The sequence below is a fragment of the Podarcis liolepis genome (genome assembly GCF_965112155.1).
Source record: "Podarcis liolepis genome assembly, chromosome: 3".
Classification (NCBI taxonomy): Eukaryota; Metazoa; Chordata; class Lepidosauria; order Squamata; family Lacertidae; genus Podarcis; species Podarcis liolepis.
Window position 1 is genome coordinate 125,003,209 of NC_139557.1, and position 18,606 is coordinate 125,021,814.

An 18,606-nucleotide genomic window follows, 5' to 3' on the forward strand; every position below is an offset into this window, starting at 1 on the left:
CGGGAGACCCGAGGGAGGGAGAGCCCCAAGGGGAAGCCCCCCGGCGGGGCGGGAGAGAGACCGGCCGGCGCCCCGCCCGGAGACTGGCTCTGGCCCTGGAGGCTCCATGCAAGAAGAGCCCTGAGGCAGGTGCCTTGTGCCAAAGGGGACCCATCCGGCCCAGGATCCTGCGCCCACAATGGCACCCAGGAGGAGAGCGCCTTTGGCCCGCTAAGGTAGACTGGCTCTGGCCCTGGAGGCTCCATGCAGGACTCCACAGAAACCAGGAAGAGCCCTGGGGCACCTGCATTGCGCCAAAGGGGACCCATCCGGCCCGGGATCCTGCGCCCACAATGGCACCCAGGAGGAGAGCGCCTTTGGCCCTCTAAGGTAGACTGGCTCTGGCCCTGGAGGCTCCATGCAAGAAGAGCCCTGAGGCAGGTGCATCGTGCCAAGGGGGACCCATCCGGCCCAGGATCCTGCGCCCACAATGGCACCCAGGAGGAGAGCGCCTTTGGCCCTCTAAGGTAGACTGGCTCTGGCCCTGGAGGCTCCGTGCAAGAAGAGCTCTGAGGCAGGTGCATCGCGCCAAAGGAGACCCATCCGGCCCAGGACCCGGCGCCCCCAAGCAGGAGGAGAGCATCTTCCTCCCTGCCTTGTGCTCTGCCATTCTAAGGTAGACTGGGTGTGTCCATGGAGGCTCCATGCAGGAAGAGCTCTGAGGCAGGGGCATCGCACCAAAGGAGACCCATCCGGCCCAGGATCCTGCGCCCACAGTGACACCCAGGAGGAGAGCGCCTTGTGCCCGCTAAGGTAGACTGGCTCTGGCCCTGGAGGCTCCATGCAGGAAGACCCTGAGGCAGGTGCATCGCGCCAAAGGAGACCCATCCGGCCCAGGATCCTGCGCCCACAGTGGCACCCAGGCACCCCAAGCAGGAAGAGGGCACCTTTGGCCCGCTAAGGTAGACTGGCTCTGGTCCTGGAGGCTCCATGCAGGACTCTTCAGAAACCAGGAAGAGCCCTGGGGCACCTGCATCGCGCCAAAGGGGACCCATCCGGCCCAGGATCCTGCCATAGCTGTCCACTTTCAGATTTGAAAATGAGGGATCAGCAGCCTCCCCTGTCCCAGGGACAGTCTATGGGATGTCTAACAATCTGGGATAGCAGCGGGAAACGGCGCTGGAATAAGGGAATTTCCCGCAATAAAAGGGAAGGTTGTGGGGCGCAGGGGGTTCTGTGGTCTATAAGCCACTGAGACTTGGGCTGCTGGGTCTGCGACTGCCGCTCTCGCTGCCCCTCTCCAACTTCAGCAGGAGCTATTTATCCACAGGGGGATACAATCCTGGGAGGAGGCGTTTCATTTCTTTATGCACAAAGGCTTTCAGGGCAATTCACAAAATAAAAGCAGAATATAAAAGCAGAATTTAATAGAATAAAAGCAGAATTTAAAAGGCCATAGGATGTCAATCAAATCAACCAAAGGTTAAAAAGGAACATTTTTGCCCAGTACCTAAAGGTGTATAATGAAGGCGCTTGGGGGAACTTCCCTGGGGAGAGCATTCTTCACATGGGGAGCCACTGCAGAGAAGGCCCCGTTCCTGTGCTGCCACCCTCTGGGCCTCTCAAGGAGGAGGGACACGAAGAGGGGCCTCAGAAGATGATCTCAGGGTCCGGGGAGGTTCATAGGGAGAGAGGCGGTCCTTGAGGAATTGCGGTCCTGAGCTGTTTAAGGCTTTATAGGTCAAACCAGCACACTGAATTGGCACCCAGTGCAGTCGGACCAGGATTGGTGCAATATGCTCAAACCGTCTTGCTCCAGTGAGCAACCTGGCCGCTGAATTCTGCACCAGCTGAAGTTTCCGAACCGTCTTCAGAGGAAGCCCAACGTGTAACGCATTGCAGTAATCTAACCTTGAGGTTGCCAGAGCATAGACAGCAGTAGTTGGGTGATCCCTGTCCAGACTGGGGCGTAGTTGGGCCACCAGCCGAAGCTGATGGAAGGCACTCTGGGCCACGGAGGCCACCTGAGGCTGGAGCGACAGGAAAGGATCCAGGAGGACCCCAAGCTATGAAGCTGCTCCTTCAGAGGAAGGGTAACCCCATCAAGAGCAGGAGATCTCCCTAGAATGGTATACTAAAAATGAAGAAGTAAAATCAGTGATGGGCAAGAGACTTTGGTTATAATATACAATTTCTATCATGGGAAAAGTCATGGAAAGAGGATTTGAAGTTTATGGCTTGCTGTTCCGTTGAAAGAAACCTATATGAAAATGATGTACTGTTGGTACCTAACACTGAGTAAAATTGCACAAATGTATAGAACCAGCTCAAATTTGTGCTGGAAATGTAAAAGGAAAGAAGGTCCCTTATATCATATGTGGTGGTCCTGTGGAGTGGTAAAAGCATTCTGGGAAACGATATATACTGAATTAAAGAAAGTGTTTAAGAAAAATTTTGTCATCATCAACATCATCAATTTTAATTTGTATACCGACTTTCTATCTTACAATACTCAAGGCGGTTTACAAGCTGAAGAAACAGAAAATGTACATCTTCTAACAATCTAATGCAATACAAAAATGTGATAATAAAACATAACTTTAAAATTGGCATCCTACATCAAAATAGCAACATTCAACCATTAATTAGAGTAGTATAACATAATAATAACATATAAAAGTTAAACAGAAATCCACCTAACAGTTACAATAATATCTAAACTATAATCAATAAAACAACGGCAAGCCACAGTAGACAGAACAATACAAAACACATTGAGAAGCAGAGGGTGGGCAAGGCAGGTGGAAGGAGGCCTTGCCTGATGGAGTCTCTCCCCTCACCCTTTGTCAGAAAACCAGAGGCTTCTCTGTTATCATATATGTGATGAATTACCAGAGAAAATAAGAGACTGTTTACGTACGGAATGACGGCAGCGGGAATGTTTTTGGCCCAGAGATGGAAAGAAGGTGAAGTACCGACTAAGGAAGAGCGGCAGACCAAACTGATGGAATGCGCAGAAATGGCGAGACTAAGGGGAAAGATCAGAAACCAGGAAGAACAAGTATTTTTAAAAGACTGGAATAATTTTACTGTACACTTGAAAGACCACTGTAGACAGTTAAAATCATGGGCAGGGATGCAATGACACTTGCAATGTGAACTGAACTTTGGTTACTATGGTGACATAAGAGATGGATAATGGTAAAAGATGCAGGGAAAAGGGAAAAGATAACCTCTTTAGAACTGGAACCCATGTGGGGGAAGGTCTGAAGGTGTGAAAGAACCTTGATATTTTGTATGTTTTGGAAAGGTTACAGTTACTGTGTATAACTTCATTTAAAACCAATTTAATTTCTTTTAAGAGCAGGCCATCTCCCACCCATCTGGTCTAGGGCACCACCCACTAACTGCCTCAGGCTTATCTGGATTGAGTTTCAGTTTGACACTGAGTTTCAGACATCCACTCAGCCTTCCTCCCAGGGAAGGCAAAAAGAGCAGAGACTGCTTGTTGTTTAGTCGTTGAGTCGTGTCCGCCTCTTCGTGACCCCCTGGACCAGAGCACGCCAGGCCCTCCTGTCTTCCACTGCCTCCCGCAGTTTGGTCAAACTCATGCTGGTGGCTTCGAGAACACTGTCCCACCATCTCGTCCTCTCTCGTCCCCTTCTTCTTGTGCCCTCCATCTTCCCCAACATCAGGGTCTTTTCCAGGGAGTCTTCTCATGAGGTGGCCAAAGCCTTGGAGCCTCAGCTTCAGGATCTGTCCTTCCAGTGAGCGCTGATTTCCTTCAGAATGGAGAGGTTGGATCTTCTTGCAGTCCATGGGACTCTCAAGAGTCTCCTCTAACACCGTAATTCCAGTGTTGGAGAGCCAGTGTGGTGTAGTGGTTAAAAGCGGTAGTCTCGTAATCTGGGGAACTGGGTTCGCGTCTCCGCTCCTCCACCTGCAGCTGCTGGGTGACCTTGGGCCAGTCACACTTCTTTGAAGTCTCTCAGCCCCACTCACCTCATGGAGTGTTTGTTGTGGGGGAGGAAGGGAAAGGAGAATGTGAGCCGCTTTGAGACTCCTTCAAGGGAGTGAAAGGCAAATTCAAACTCTTCTTCTTCTTCTAATTCAAAAGCATCCATTCTTTGGCGATCAGCCTTCTTTATGGTCCAGCTCTCACTTCCATACATCACTACTGGGAAACCATAGCTTGAACTTTGTTGGCAAGGTGATGTCTCTGCTTTTTAAGATGCTGTCTAGGCTTGCCATTGCTTTTCTCCCAAGAAGCAGGCGTCTCTTAATTTCGCGGCTTCTGTCACCATCTGCAGTGATCATGGAGCCCAAGAAGGTAAAATCTCTCACTGCCTCCATTTCTTCCCCTTCTGTTTGCCAGGAGGTGATGGGAGGTGATGGGATCAGTTGCCATGATCATCTTGTCCAGGTCATGGGAAGTAATACTATGTTCCTTTCTGCCTTGGTCAGACCACACCTGGAGTCCTGTGCTCAATTCTGTTGTTTCCCCCCCCCCAAATATTTTTATTCAGTTTTCACATATAAAGAAATCACCAAACATATACAGTCCCTTCACCAAACAGGTAACAAACAAAAGAAAAGAAAAAAACATACATCAGCACAAACATAAAATATGAAAAACGTGACTATTTATAACATATTTTTTAATAACTAGCTGGACTTCCTCACATCTCCCTTCTCTGCGTTCTCTATAATAAAGTTGAAAACAGCAAGTTGTTACCTTATTTCAGTTCCTATTATGTACTTCTCAAATATTATGTCTCTAAGCTTAAAATAATTTTTATCAAATACTTATCATCTTAGTATAAACATAATATTACCTCAAATTTCAACCTTTTCTTAAACATCACTTAGTCCCCTATATCTTCCAACTCTACGATTCTATGATTCTATGATTCTATGATCTTTCAACTATTTTGCTGGTACCATATTGTTTTCAATCGTGCAATTTCTTAGCATTCATACAGTTTGTACTGTTTTGGTAAATAGTCCTTAAATTTTTTCCAGTCCTCTTCCAATGTCTCCTCTCCCAAATCTCGGATTCTGCCAGTCATTTCTGCCAATTCCATATAGTCTGTCAGTTGCATCTGCCATTCTTCCAAAGTGGGCAAATCTTGAGTCTTCCAATATTTTGCGATAAGAATTCTTGCTGCTGTTGTTGCGTACATGAAAAAAGTTCTATCCTTCTTTAACACTTTCTGGCCAACAATGCCCAAGAGGAAGGCCTCTGGTTTCTTGGGGAAGGTATACTTAAATACCTTTTTTAACTCATTGTAAATCATTTCCCAGAAGGCCTTCACTCTTGGACAAGTCCACCAGAGGTGAAAGAATGTCCCTTCAGCCTCCTTACATTTCCAACATTTGTTATCAGACAGATGGTATATTTTTGCAAGCTTGACTGGGGTCATGTACCACCTATATATCATTTTCATAATGTTCTCCTTCAAGGCATTACATGCCGTAAACTTCACCCCGGTGGTCCATAACCGTTCCCAGTCATCAAACATAATGTTGTACCCAATATCCTGAGCCCATTTTATCATGGCTGATTTAACCGTTTCATCCTGAGTGTTTCATTTTAGCAACAAGTTATACATTCTTGAAAGTACCTTAATCTTTGGTTCTAACAATTCTGTTTCTAGTTTCGATTTTTCCACCTGGAATCCTATCCTTTTGTCCAAATTGAAAATCTCCTTAATTTGAGCGTAATGTAACCAATCTTGCACCTTATCCTTTAGTTTTTCTAAACTCTGCAACCTCCAAGTGTCTCCAATTTTTTCTATTCCCAATATTTCGGCCATTTGGCCTCCATATTGAGTCTTTTCCGGGCCTTAGCTTCCATTGGTGATAGCCACCTTGGGGTCTTATTTTCTAATAAGTCTTTGTACTTTATCCAGACATTAAATATTGCTCTCCTGACAATATGGTTCATGAACACTTTATGAACCTTTACCTTGTCGTACCACAGATAAGCATGCCATCCAAAAGCATTATTAAACCCTTCCAGATCTAGGACATCAGTGTTCTCTAAAAGTAGCCAATCTTTCATCCAGCAGAAAGCTACAGCTTCATAATATAACCTTAAGTCCGGCAGGGCAAATCCCCCTCTTTCCTTTGCATCAGTTAGTATTTTAAATTTTATTCTGGATGTCACAATCAAAGGAGGATATTGAGGAGTTGGAATCTGTGCAGAGAAGGGTGACCAATATAATCAAACATTTCGAAACCTAGCCTTTTAAGGAACGATAGAAGGAGCTGGGTAGGCTTAGCCTGCCAAAGAGGAGATTGAGAGGACATATGAGACCCATCTTCAAATAACATGATTCTCCCTGCTGTGAGTTCCTTGATGGAAAGTTAGACTTTTCTTCTTCCTGAAGCTCTTTCCACATTCCAAGCACTGATATGGTTTCTCCCCTGTATGAATTCTTTGATAGGAAATGAGACTATTCTTGCGATTAAAACTCTTTCCACATTCCAAGCACTAATGTGGTTTCTCCCCTGTATGAATTCTTTGATGGAAAGTGAGACTATTCTTTTGACTGTAGCTCTTTCCACATTCCAAGCACTGATATGGTTTCTCCCCAGTGTGAATTCTTTGATGGGAAGTGAGATGGCAGCCCGTAATGAAGCTCCGTCCACATTCAAAGCATTTATATGGTTTCTCTCCTCTGTGAATTCTTTCATGTGAAGTAAGGATATACTTCTGACTAAAATTCTTTCCACATTCCAAGCACTGATATGGTTACTCGCCTGTATGAATTCTTTGATGATCTGTGAGCTTAGCTTTCTGCCTGAAGCTCTTCCCACACTCCAAGCACTGATATGGTTTCTCCCCTGTATGAATTCTTTGATGGGAAGTGAGATGGTCCTTCCGACTGAAGCTCTTTCCACATTCCACGCACTGATATGGTTTCTCCCCTGTATGAATTCTTTGATGAGCTGTGAGATTAGCTTTCTGCCTGAAGCTCTTTCCACATTCCAAGCACTGATATGGTTTCTTCCCTGTATGAATTCTTTGATGGGCCTTGAGCGCAGCCCTGTGACTGAAGCTCTTTCCACATTCCAAACACTGATATGGTTTCTCCCCTGTATGAATTCTTTGATGATCTGTGAGATTAGCTTTCTGCCTGAAGCTCTTTCCACATTCCAAGCACTGATATGGTTTCTTCCCTGTATGAATTCTTTGATGGGCCTTGAGCGCAGCCCTCTGACTGAAGCTCTTCCCACACTCCAAGCACTGATATGGTTTCTCCCCTGTATGAATTCTTTGATGATTTGTGAGCTTAGCTTTCTGCCTGAAGCTCTTCCCACACTCCAAGCACTGATATGGTTTCTCCCCTGTATGAATTCTTTGATGGGCCTTGAGCGCAGCCCTGTGACTGAAGCTCTTTCCACATTCCAAACACTGATATGGTTTCTCCCCTGTATGAATTCTTTGATGATCTGTGAGCTTAGCTTTCTGCCTGAAGCTCTTCCCACACGCCAAGCACTGGTATGGTTTCTCCCCTGTATGAATTCTTTGATGGAAAGTGAGACTATACTTGCGAGTGAAGGTCTTCCCACATTCTAACCACTGATGGGGTTTCTCCCCAGTGTGAATTGTTTGATGGGAAGTGAGCTGGCAGCCCCTAACGAAGCCCCTTCCACATTCAAAGCATTTATATGGTCTCTCTCCTCTGTGAATTCTTTCATGTGAAGTAAGGGTATCCTTCCTACTAAAATTCTTTCCACATTCCAAGCACTGATATGGTTTCTCCCCTGTATGAATACTTTGATGGGAAGTGAGATGACCCCTCTGACTGAAGCTCTTCCCACACTCCAAGCACTGATATGGTTTCTCCCCTGTATGAATTCTTTGATGAGCTGTGAGCTTAGCTTTCTTCCTGAAGCTCTTCCCACACTCCAAGCACTGATATGGTTTCTCCCCTGTATGAATTCTTTGATGATCTGTGAGCTTAGCTTTCTGCCTGAAGCTCTTCCCACACGCCAAGCACTGGTATGGTTTCTCCCCTGTATGAATTCTTTGATGGAAAGTGAGACTATACTTGCGAGTGAAGGTCTTCCCACATTCTAACCACTGATGGGGTTTCTCCCCAGTGTGAATTGTTTGATGGGAAGTGAGCTGGCAGCCCCTAACGAAGCCCCTTCCACATTCAAAGCATTTATATGGTCTCTCTCCTCTGTGAATTCTTTCATGTGAAGTAAGGGTATCCTTCCTACTAAAATTCTTTCCACATTCCAAGCACTGATATGGTTTCTCCCCTGTATGAATACTTTGATGGGAAGTGAGATGACCCCTCTGACTGAAGCTCTTCCCACACTCCAAGCACTGATATGGTTTCTCCCCTGTATGAATTCTTTGATGAGCTGTGAGCTTAGCTTTCTGCCTGAAGCTCTTCCCACATTCCAAGCACTGATATGGTTTCTCTCCTGTATGAATTCTTTGATGGGCCTTGAGCACAGCCCTGTGACTGAACCTCTTCCCACATTCCAAACACTGATGGGGTTTCTCCCTGCTGTGACTTCTTTTAGGGAAAGTGAGAAATGTCTTCTGACGAACCGTCTTACCATCTTCCAAGTACCGATAACGATTTTTCCCAGTAGGATATATTTTATGGGAAGTAGAATGGGAGCTCAGACTATAACTCTCTCCACACTCCAAATATTTATACAACTTCCCCACTGTGTGAATGTTGTCACGGTTTCCCTTGTTCATAATTTCCAATCCATCAGCACCTGCATCAAAGAGAGAAACACATTAGAGCCTCAAGAAGAAATAGAGCCCCAAATTATGGAAGACTGCTAATGAATGTTTGTGATCGATGAAGAACGGAAGGGAGTTAGATCCGATGTCTTACTACAGGGTTCACTGCCTTTGTTGACTCTCCTTGACACACAGATTGATGGGAACCTGAGATTCAAACAGACTGGCATCTTCCAGGAAGGATCTTGTTTGGCCTAATCATGGAATCTCCTCCATCTGCAAGGCCAGTTATCTCTTTGGTCAACCAGAAAGTGACCGAAGCAAAAACAGAAAACCTCACAGAAGCTGCTACTTCTTCTGCCACCACACAGAAAGTTACATTCAAGAAGGTCTGGGCAGCTCAGACCAGCCTGGTCATGGTTTAAAAAGGCATATGTGGGGCAAGAATATTTGCAGACAGAACAGTAGATTCAAGGTGAGCTGCGGGGAAGGAGAATCCCAGATGCTGTCAAGCGCCATCAAAATATTGCAGGATTCTCACAGGTGGAGGTAGGGGTGGGTGGGTATGGGTGGGTGGGTGTATTTCAAAACATATATTATAGTCCAGCAGGAATCCTTACTGAGAGAGTCCACAGTCGCACGATTGTCCTCCATGACTTCCTTATGCAGAGCTCTCTGGTCAGGATCCAGCAACGCCCACTCCTCCTCTGTGAAATACACAGCGACATCTTCAAAGCACAGAGGACCCTGAAGGAAAAGGAAAAAGGTCCTCTTCTGAGACAGCACAAAGATTATCCACTATACATTGCTCAGTTGTTTTCTGCCCATTCCTTGTTGTGTTCTTTTCATGGGATTATTTGGCTGCACATTTTAGGTCTGGATGCCTATTTTAGCATTTCAATGATTTATTTTACTGTGCATTCTAATGATGGGTATTAATCTTTGTGTGCATGGGTGGAACTCCGCATGCTGTTCTTCAAATTATTCTGTCTGTGGAAGTATTCCTGTCTGCCAGACAGAACGATCCCTTCTCTACTCCCACTGTGCGATGCTTGGGGGGCGATGGGACCCTCCCTCTGCCCTACAGCCAACTTCAAGGGGCTCATGGGGGCACAGAGAGGGGGAGGAGGGGATTCCCCTTCTTCAGCTGATGGGGCTGCTGAGGTGAATCCCGGCCACTGTTTGTTATGGCTTCTCAACTGCTTAGAAGCCTGATTAGTTCAATATAGAAATATAACTGCAGCTACTGATAAATCATAATAATAAAAGTGACATTCTGAAGCCCAGTTAAGGAGAGATGGCTGTTCATTCCTGTCAGCACATAAACCTTCCTGAATGGCACTGTCCATCTTTGTTCAGGACAGAGGCTTTGACAGAAGCCAAGAGGAGGAGAAATTCTTTCCGGCCCAGAGGCTCCCTGGCTGCCCCACTCCTCTGACTCTTTCCCCACAAAGCTCTTTCCCCATACCAGATCTGTTTCCACAGCTGCTGCTTCTCCTCCGTTCTCATGAAAAGATGGATGAGGAGGTCTGGGGGGCATCCTTCGGTCACCTGCGAGGGACCAAAGTCAAAGGGAAGCCATCAGCTCCTGCGTCTCTCAGAGCTTCAGCAGCGCATTTCAGGCGACAGATGGGCCTTAGAGAAAGTCTTTCTTGCAAAGTGCATTTAGACATTTGTACTCATTTCAAACTTACTTTGGGTACAAAATACATCTGCCCTCCTTTGGGCTCTTGGCCCCAAGTGCTCCCCCCCAAAGATGAACAGAACCCACAGATAGTTTCAAGATCCACAGAATGAGAAGAAAAACTTGCTTCTCCTTACCCAGTGGCCTCCCTCTGGTGTCCAACGGAGACCTCTGTGTCTCAGAGGAATCTGGGTCCATTTCTGCAAACAGATCCTTTCCCGGAAAGAGCAACAAGGATTCAAAACAGAGAATAGGGAGAAGGATTAGAACAGGAATGACCGAAGAAAGCACTTTAGGGGAGCAGATCTCATCCCTTGCTTCCCAAAAGACGGTGAGCCATTAGAAGAGCAGTTTGGGAGATTATCTCTCATTATAGTTCCAGCAGTTTAATAATAATAATAATAATAATAATAATAATAATAATAATAATAATAATAATAATTTTTATTTATATCCCGCCCTCCCCAGCCGAAGCCGGGCTCAGGGCAGCTAACAAGAATAAAACAGTACAAAAGTACAGCCCAAACAACACTCTAAAATCATTCATTATAAAATTAATTCAAATCAAGCCACTGGCAACCATTGGGCCAGAGCTCCGCGAAGATTGCCGAGGGAGGGAGTCAGGCTGTGCCCTGGCCAAAGGCTTGGTGGAACAGCTCTGTCTTGCAGGCCCTGCGGAAAGATGTCAAGTCCCACAGGGCCCTCGTCTCTTGTGACAGAGTGTTCCACCAGATCGGAGCCACAGCCGAAAAAGCCCTGGCTCTAGTTGAGGCCAGCCTAACCTCCCTGTGGCCTGGGACCTTCAAGATGTTTTTATTTGAAGACCATAAGTTTCTCTGTGGGGCATACCAGGAGAGGCAGTCCTGTAGGTACGAGGGTCCTAGGCCTTATAGAGCTTTAAAGGTTACCTTAAACCTGATCCTGTACTCCACCGGGAGCCAGTGCAGCTGGTATAGGACCGGGTGAATGTGATCTCACAGCGAAGACCCCATAAGGAGTCTTGCCGCGGCATCTGCACCTGCTGGAGTTTCTGGGTCAGTCTCAAGGGCAGCCCCACGTAGAACGAGTTACAATAATCCAGTCTGGAGGTGACCGTCGCGTGGATCACAGTGGCTAGGTCAGGGTGAGAGAGGTAAGGAGCCAACTGCTTAGCTTGCTGGAGATGGAAAAATGCCGCCTTTGTTATAGCTGCAATCTGCGCCTCCATGGAAAAGGAGGTGTCAAAGATTACACACAAACTCTTAACGGACGGTGCTGGCACTAATTGCGCCCCCGCAAGAGATGGGAGTTGCCCCCCCAATCCCATATCACCCCGTCCCAGCCACAGGACCTCTGTCTTCGAAGGATTTAGCTTCAACCGGCTCCCACATAACCATCCAGCCACAGCTTCCAAACATCTGGTCAGTGTGTCTGGGGCCGAGTCAGGATGGCCATCCATCAACAGATAGAGTTGGGTGTCATCGGCATACTGATGACAACGCAGCCCAAAACTCCGAACAAGCTGGGCGAGGGGGCGCATAAAGATGTTGAAAAGCATCGGGGAGAGTATCGCACCCTGAGGTACTCCATACACCAAGGAGTGGCGCGATGACAATTCCCCCCCAAGCACCACCCTCTGTCCCCGAACAGAGAAAAACGAGTGCAGCCATTGAAGGACTGTGCCCTAGATCCCCACGTCGGCAAGGCGGTGGTCCAGGAGTTCTTGATCGACCATGTCAAAAGGCTGCTGACAGGTCTAGAAGACTCAGCAGCCCCGACCCGCCTCGATCCAGCTGTCTACGAAGATCATCTGTTAGGGCAACCAGAGCCGTCTCGGTCCCATGACCAGCGCGGAAGCCGGACTGGAATGGATCCAGAGCCGATGTTTCATCCAGAAACCTACCAAGCTGTTCAGCAACCGCTCTCTCAATCACCTTACCCAGGAACGGAAGATTCGAAACCGGGCAGTAATTGGATAGATCTAAAGGATCTAATGATGTTTTCTTTAAGAGCGGGCGCACCACTGCCTCCTTCAGTTCCCCTGGGAACGTCCCCGTGCCAAGGGACAAATTGATGATATCCCCCAGGAGGGCCCGCACCTCATCTGGACACGGTCTAATCAGCCAAGACGGGCACAGGTCGAGAGGACAGGTGGTGGGCTTTCCAGCTCGGAGGAGTCTGTCCACATCGGCTGGGGATATCCGGTCAAAGTGGTCCAATACTGGACCCGAGGACAGTCGAGGGGCCTCCGGTTCCTTTATTGTATCCAAATTGGCAGGGAGGTCACGGCGGAGCAACAAGACCTTCTCCGCAAAAAAGCTCGCAAATGCCTCACAGCTGTGTGCCAAATTGTTATTTAAATTTGGCTGTCCCTCAAGGGCCGTTAAAGACCTGATTATACTAAATAATTGCGCCGGGCGAGAGCTAGCGGATGCAATGGAGGCCAAGAAGTAAGACTTCTTAGCAGCCTTCACCGCCATCTCATAGGTTTTCATAAAAGCCCTTTAAGATGTTCTTGAGGCTCCGTCACGGGCACCCCGCCATACTCGCTCTAGCCGTCTGAGGTCCCGCTTCATTTTCCGAAGCTCCTCGGTAAACCAGGGAGCCCGGTTTCTGCGGGGTCACAGAGGGCGCTTAGGTGCAATCTCATCAATGGCTGCCAGGAGCTGGGTATTCCAGCCCTCAACAAGCTCAGTCAATGAGTCGCCAGGGGGAGCAAGGTCCCGCAAGGCTTGGCGGAATCTATCAGGGTCCATCAGCCTCTGCAGGCGAGCCCAAATCGGCTCACCACCTAAGCAGGGTGGGGGTGGAAAATCAATCCTGGCTTTCAGAGCGTAGTGATCAGACCATGGCACCTTCATCGAAGGAGACATGATCACATCTATACCGACGCCAAAGATCAAATCCAGCATGTGGCCTGCTTGATGTGTGGGGCCCGAAACAAACTGGGAGAGCCCTAGTGTCGCCATGGAAGACACCAGGTCCAGAGCCTGTGAGGAGGGAGTGGCATCAGCATGGAAGTTGAAGTCCCCCAATACCAATAGGTTAGGGAACTCCAAGGCCCAGCCAGCCACCGCCTCCAGTAGGCCTGACAGGGTGGCTGCTGGTGCGCTAGGTGGCCGGTACACCAGCCAGACAGCCAATCTCTCCTCGGAGCCCCACACTAGGCCAACACATTCAATGCCGGGGATCGATGGCGATGGTAGAGCCCTGAAAGGACAATCTTCCCGGATTAATAATGCCACCCTTCCCCCCTGGCCCACAGTCCGCGACTGGTGGAGGACGGAGAAGCCCGGGGACGCCATCTCTCGTAATAATAATAATAATATCTTTATTGTCATTATTGTCGTAAGGTAACTGTTGCCCCTTCGCGCACCCAGGTCTCCGTCACACAAGCCAGGTCGACCCCCTGCGAGGTAAAGAAATCTCGCAGGGTGGCGGTTTTGTTGCCTATAGACCTGGCATTGCACAGCACCAGTGACGGAGGTGAGTAATCCTTGCTCACCCTACCCTCGTCCCTCAGGATGGGGCACAGATTGGAAGGGGTACGAGCATATCCATATCTCGATCCCCTTCGCCTATTACATCTGCCCCCACCGCCATACCTCCCTTGCCCCTCCACGGTAGCAATCGGTAGTTTCTCTGACATGCATTGCCCTTAATAAATTCCAGCACTCAAACGCTGTGCTGGCATTTGCTACATGCAATAACTGAGAGTTGCTCAAACACAGCATAATTTGGGCACGGGCCCTTTCATCCAGCCGTTTTTTCTCAGCAGAGTCCCGTCTCAAAACCTCAGTTTCAACACAGTCCCATAGTCCATCTCTCCTTAACAACTGCTGCATTTTAATTGACCAACTCAGCCAGTTGCTTTCTGAGAGAAGTTCAAAAGGGATCCCTTCCCCAATATTTACAACTTTGGAAGACTGGAAATCTGCCATCTCTGCTGGTGCTTGCTGAGCCCCTTCTGTGGGGCCTCCAGCAATCTCTCCTGACTCTCTCTTTAGAGTCCAACTGGGTGGTCCTGGCTGGCACTCACCAGCTTCTAGCTGCTGCCTCTGTTGACCCTCAGGTCCCGCCTGGCTCTGCAACTGGTGTAGCCGCTCTGTGAGTCGCCTACTGTGGTCCTCTAGCAGTTCAAATTGTTCCAATAGCCACACTGAGTGCTTTCCTGATTCTCAGATCCTAGCTGCTCCAGCGTCGCTGCAGACAGTTACAGCTTGCCACCAACTGCTCCAACCCACAGCCACTGGCTTCATACACCACCAGGACTCACCAGCTCCCTGCTCAGATGCTGTCAGTCGTTTTGCACTCTGCACATGCTCAGAAACACTGGGCCCATAACCTGTCAGTGTTTGTAAAAAGCGGAAAAAAGGAGGAAAGGGTTCTCTTAAACGTAACAAAGTGTTTGAGGTCATAATGCTGCCCCCGGGTGGCAGAGTGGTGTCATGCAAGTGGGTTTACAAAAGGAAAACCCTTGCATCTGGGGAAACACGTTTTCGAGCCAGATTAGTAGCCAGAGGGTTCACTCAGATTAAAGGGGAGAGTTATGATGAAGTGTTTTCTCCCACTGTAAAGAGTGAAACTTTTCATTTAATGCTTTCCATTGCTGCTCTAAGACAACTAGCAGTGCACCATTTTGATGTTGATGCTGCATATCTGCATGCAAATTTAGACCATGAAGTGTTAATGAGACAACCCCCTGGGTTTGAAGAGGAGAATGGTGCAGTCTGGCGTTTGAGAAAGGCTGTTTACGGTCTCAAACAAAGTGGAAGGTGTTGGAACCAGTATTTAAATGAAGCCCTTGTAAAACTTGGGTTTAAAAGGAGTGTGGCTGATCCATGCCTGTACACCAAGGGGACAGGCAACAAATATCTAATGCTCTTAGTCTTTGTTGATGATTTGCTTGTAGCAGGGAGTTCCACAGATGAGATCCAGAAGCTCACAAGTCAACTGGAAAAGAGGTTTAAGCTTAAAGCCTTGGGGCCTGTAAGCAATTACTTGGGAGTAGAAGTAAGGCAGGAAGCAGATGGAAGCTTCCTATTGAGCCAGAACGAGAAAATTCTTCATTTAATAGAGCAGTTTGGCACTGAAAACTGCAAGCCAGTTCAGACTCCCATGACACCAGATTTCCCAAAGACAGTGTGTGATGATGAATTTGATCAGCCTGAGTTGTATCACTCAAAAATAGGATCACTATTGTATTTAAGCCAGTGGTCAAGGCCAGACATTGCATGTGCTACAAATGTTCTGAGCCAACGTGTATCTAAACCCAGTACTGCCGATTGGTGGGCTTTGAAAAGGCTTATCAGATATCTAAAGGGGACATTAAATGTACGTTTGAAGATATCTAGTACACAAGACGAAAAACTAAAAGTATTTGTTGATGCGGACTGGGAAAGCTGTGTAGCTACCAGAAAATCTACGAGTGGAATGGTTATGATGTTTGCCAATTCCATAATTCGGTGGAGGTCAACGAAACAAGGATTTGTTGCGACCTCATCCTGTGAGGCAGAATACGGGAGCCTGTCGCTAGCATGCAATGAAATCATGTGGTTTATACAGATACTAAAAGATCTAGATTGTAAAGTCAAGTCGCACCTGCACCTCTTCAAGCAATGCACCTTGGGTTTTAACGGTTTTACGAAAAAGGAAACAAACTTGCAAGACGTTTCCGTCTTGCGAAGCAAGCCCATAGGGAAATTCGTCCTGCGAAGCAGCTCAAAAACCGCAAAACCCTTTCGTCTTGCGAGGCATTCGTCTTGCGGGGCACCACTGTATCGCTGATTTGTTTACCAAGCCTTTGCCAGCAACATGCCATAATGAATTGATGACAAAACTGGGTTTATGTATATAATGCATGTATGTATCGTTTCTGTTGGGGTTTTCGCATTTAAAAAACAGAAGGGGTGTCACGGCTAAAATGGCCGCTGTTTCTTTAATGCGAATAAAGCTGGGTCAGCATGACTCAGCGGCCTGCAGCAGGTTATATATATATATAGTGAGAATTGTGAGTTTGGTGCTGAGGCTGGTGTTTGGGTTGGTTGGTGCTGGTGTGTATTCTTATTCAGTCGTGTTTTGCACAAGGACTTTTAAGAATAAAACTCTGCAAGGATATTCTCGTGGACTCTTTTATGCAGACAAGGGTCCGAGGACCAGGCTGAGGAGACAAAGGGAGGTCAGAACCCTTTTTGCTTTCGCTTTTTACGAACACTGACAGTTCTGAGCCCCTTGGGAGTTTCCAGGGGAAAGTCTCTCTCACCTGCGGCTCTGCCTGCCTTCTCTCCTCCGCCTGACTCACGAGGAAACCTTCAGCCAGGGCCAGGGCCTGGGAAGTGGTCACTGGCCCACAGTTGGGGTCTTAAGCTGGGGACCCTCTTCCTCTCCCACCCCCACTTCAGGGCCCATTTCCTTCCTGCTTCTCTCTTATTTTCCAGCACCTGGAATCCCCAACGTCCTCAAGGGGTCCTTTCTCTTTTTTCTGAGGGCCGGGTGCTTGTCTGGTCAACCCCCCCAAGGGCCAACTGGGCCACTCCAAAGTACGTCTTCAGGGAGCCTTTCTGTGTTTTAATTTGTTGGAAGCCGCCCAGAATGCCTGGAAAATGTGGTCAGGCGGGGGGGGGGGGGCATATAAATCTATGATGACGATGATGATGACGATGATGATGGTGATGGTGATGATTAGGTGGGGTAAAAGAACACTGCTAAAAAGCAAGTAAGACTCACCTTCTGTCTGTTTCAAGTATAGTTTTAATGTTGTAATCTGCCCTGGGAACTCTGGGGGAAGAGAAGGTTAATAATAAATAATAATAATAATAATAATAATAATAATAATAATAATAACAACAACCGCAATGGTGATGTCCCATTGCATAATCCCCAGAGCCATAGATGCTTGGGGGTCCTCCTGCCCCCCCCATCTCAGGGAGGGATCCCAGGGGATGCTGGCCCACCCTCCAGGCGGAGCTGCCGGGGTCCCCAAGGCAGGGCTGGGCTCCCCCTGACCCACAGCCCCCTCCCCGCCTGGGCCAGGGGGGGCAGAGGCCCCCAGCTGAGCAGCCCCTCGCACAACACGCCCCCCCTGCATCCCAGGCTCCCCCTGACCCCCAGCCCCCTCCCCGCCCCCTGCATCCCGGGCTCCCCCTGACCCCCAGCCCCCTCCCCGCCCCCTGCATCCCGGGCTCCCCCTGACCCCCAGCCCCCTCCCCGCCCCCCCTGCATCCCGGGCTCCCCCTGACCCCCAGCCCCCTCCCCGCCCCCCCTGCATCCCGGGCTCCCCCTGACCCCCAGCCCCCTCCCCGCCCCCCTGCATCCCGGGCTCCCCCTGACCCCCAGCCCCCTCCCCGCCCCCCCTGCATCCCGGGCTCCCCCTGACCCCCAGCCCCCTCCCCGCCCCCCTGCATCCCGGGCTCCCCCTGACCCCCAGCCCCCTCCCCGCCCCCTGCATCCCGGGCTCCCCCTGACCCACAGCCCCCTCCCCGCCCCCCCTGCATCCCGGGCTCCCCCTGACCCCCAGCTCCCTCCCCGCCCCCCCTGCATCCCGGGCTCCCCCTGACCCCCAGCCCCCTCCCCGCCCCCCCTGCATCCCGGGCTCCCCCTGACCCCCAGCCCCCTCCCCGCCCCCCTGCATCCCGGGCTCCCCCTGACCCCCAGCCCCCTCCCCGCCCCCCTGCATCCCGGGCTCCCCCTGACCCCCAGCCCCCTCCCCGCCCCCCTGCATCCCGGGCTCCCCAAGGCAGGGCTGGGCTCCCCCCCCCGCCAGTTCTCACTTGCTGCGTTTCTTTTCCGGCCCCCCAGGGCTTATCTGCCCCCCTCCTTCCCCCAATGGCAGGACCCCTCGCCTGGTCGGGGGGGGGAGAGGCCCCGGCTAAGCAGCCCCTCGCAGGACCCCAACCCCCAACCCCTGCAGCCCCCCCGGACCCCCAAGGCCGAGCCAGGAAAGAGGGGGAGACTCACCGGAGGAGACAAGAGGGGGCCGGGGAGGGGCTCCGGAAGACCCGCCTCTGTCACTTCCTGTCCTCTCTAGGCATGCGGCTCAGCTGCTCTTAACCCTTGCCTAGCATGGCGAGAAGGAGAAAGAGGAGCCCCCTCCCCCCCCGGGATGGGCAGGGCAGAAGGCAGGGCGGGGGGGGGCCTGGAGGGGATGCAGTGTCCGGCCTCGGGGGCCAGGGCTCAAGTCAGGAGGGCCAGAGCGGACAAGGGAGCAGCAGCCTCCCCGGGCCCGGGGACAGGCTAGGGGAGGTCT

The 18,606-nt window shown here is 49.7% G+C and overlaps 2 protein-coding genes across 2 annotated transcripts in view; both read right to left on the reverse strand.

Annotated features, from left to right (window-relative positions):
- Window positions 1-2,431: 2,431 nt before the first annotated feature.
- LOC310702575 (uncharacterized protein) lies at window positions 2,432-18,332 on the reverse strand. The gene is made up of 5 exons (XM_083494356.1): window positions 18,318-18,332; window positions 10,520-10,595; window positions 10,167-10,249; window positions 9,319-9,472; window positions 2,432-8,730 (listed from the first exon to the last, which is right to left on the reverse strand). Exons 2-5 carry the CDS (start codon window positions 10,578-10,580, stop codon window positions 6,737-6,739), a joined length of 2,292 nt encoding a protein of 763 aa, XP_083350482.1. The 5' UTR covers window positions 10,581-10,595; window positions 18,318-18,332; the 3' UTR covers window positions 2,432-6,736.
- The window catches only part of LOC310702558 (uncharacterized protein), a 30,549-nt gene continuing 14,374 nt past the window's right edge, over window positions 2,432-18,606 (reverse strand). Inside the window, exon 6 of the mRNA XM_083494309.1 lies at window positions 2,432-3,401. The gene's annotated coding sequence lies outside the window, so the exon portion shown is untranslated. The remainder of the gene's footprint in view (window positions 3,402-18,606) is intronic.

What these genes read in the sequence shown, in the direction of transcription:
- LOC310702575 (XM_083494356.1), bottom strand. Translation starts at nt 10,580, where the DNA reads ATGGACCCAGATTCCTCTGAGACACAGAGGTCTCCGTTGGACACCAGA. An exon ending in CACCAGAGGGAGGCCACTGG is followed by an intron (nt 10,250 to 10,519) that starts GTAAGGAGAAGC and finishes GGTCCCTCGCAG; the next exon opens with GTGACCGAAGGATGCCCCCC. An exon ending in CAGCTGTGGAAACAGATCTG is followed by an intron (nt 9,473 to 10,166) that starts GTATGGGGAAAG and finishes GTGCTGTCTCAG; the next exon opens with AAGAGGACCTTTTTCCTTTT.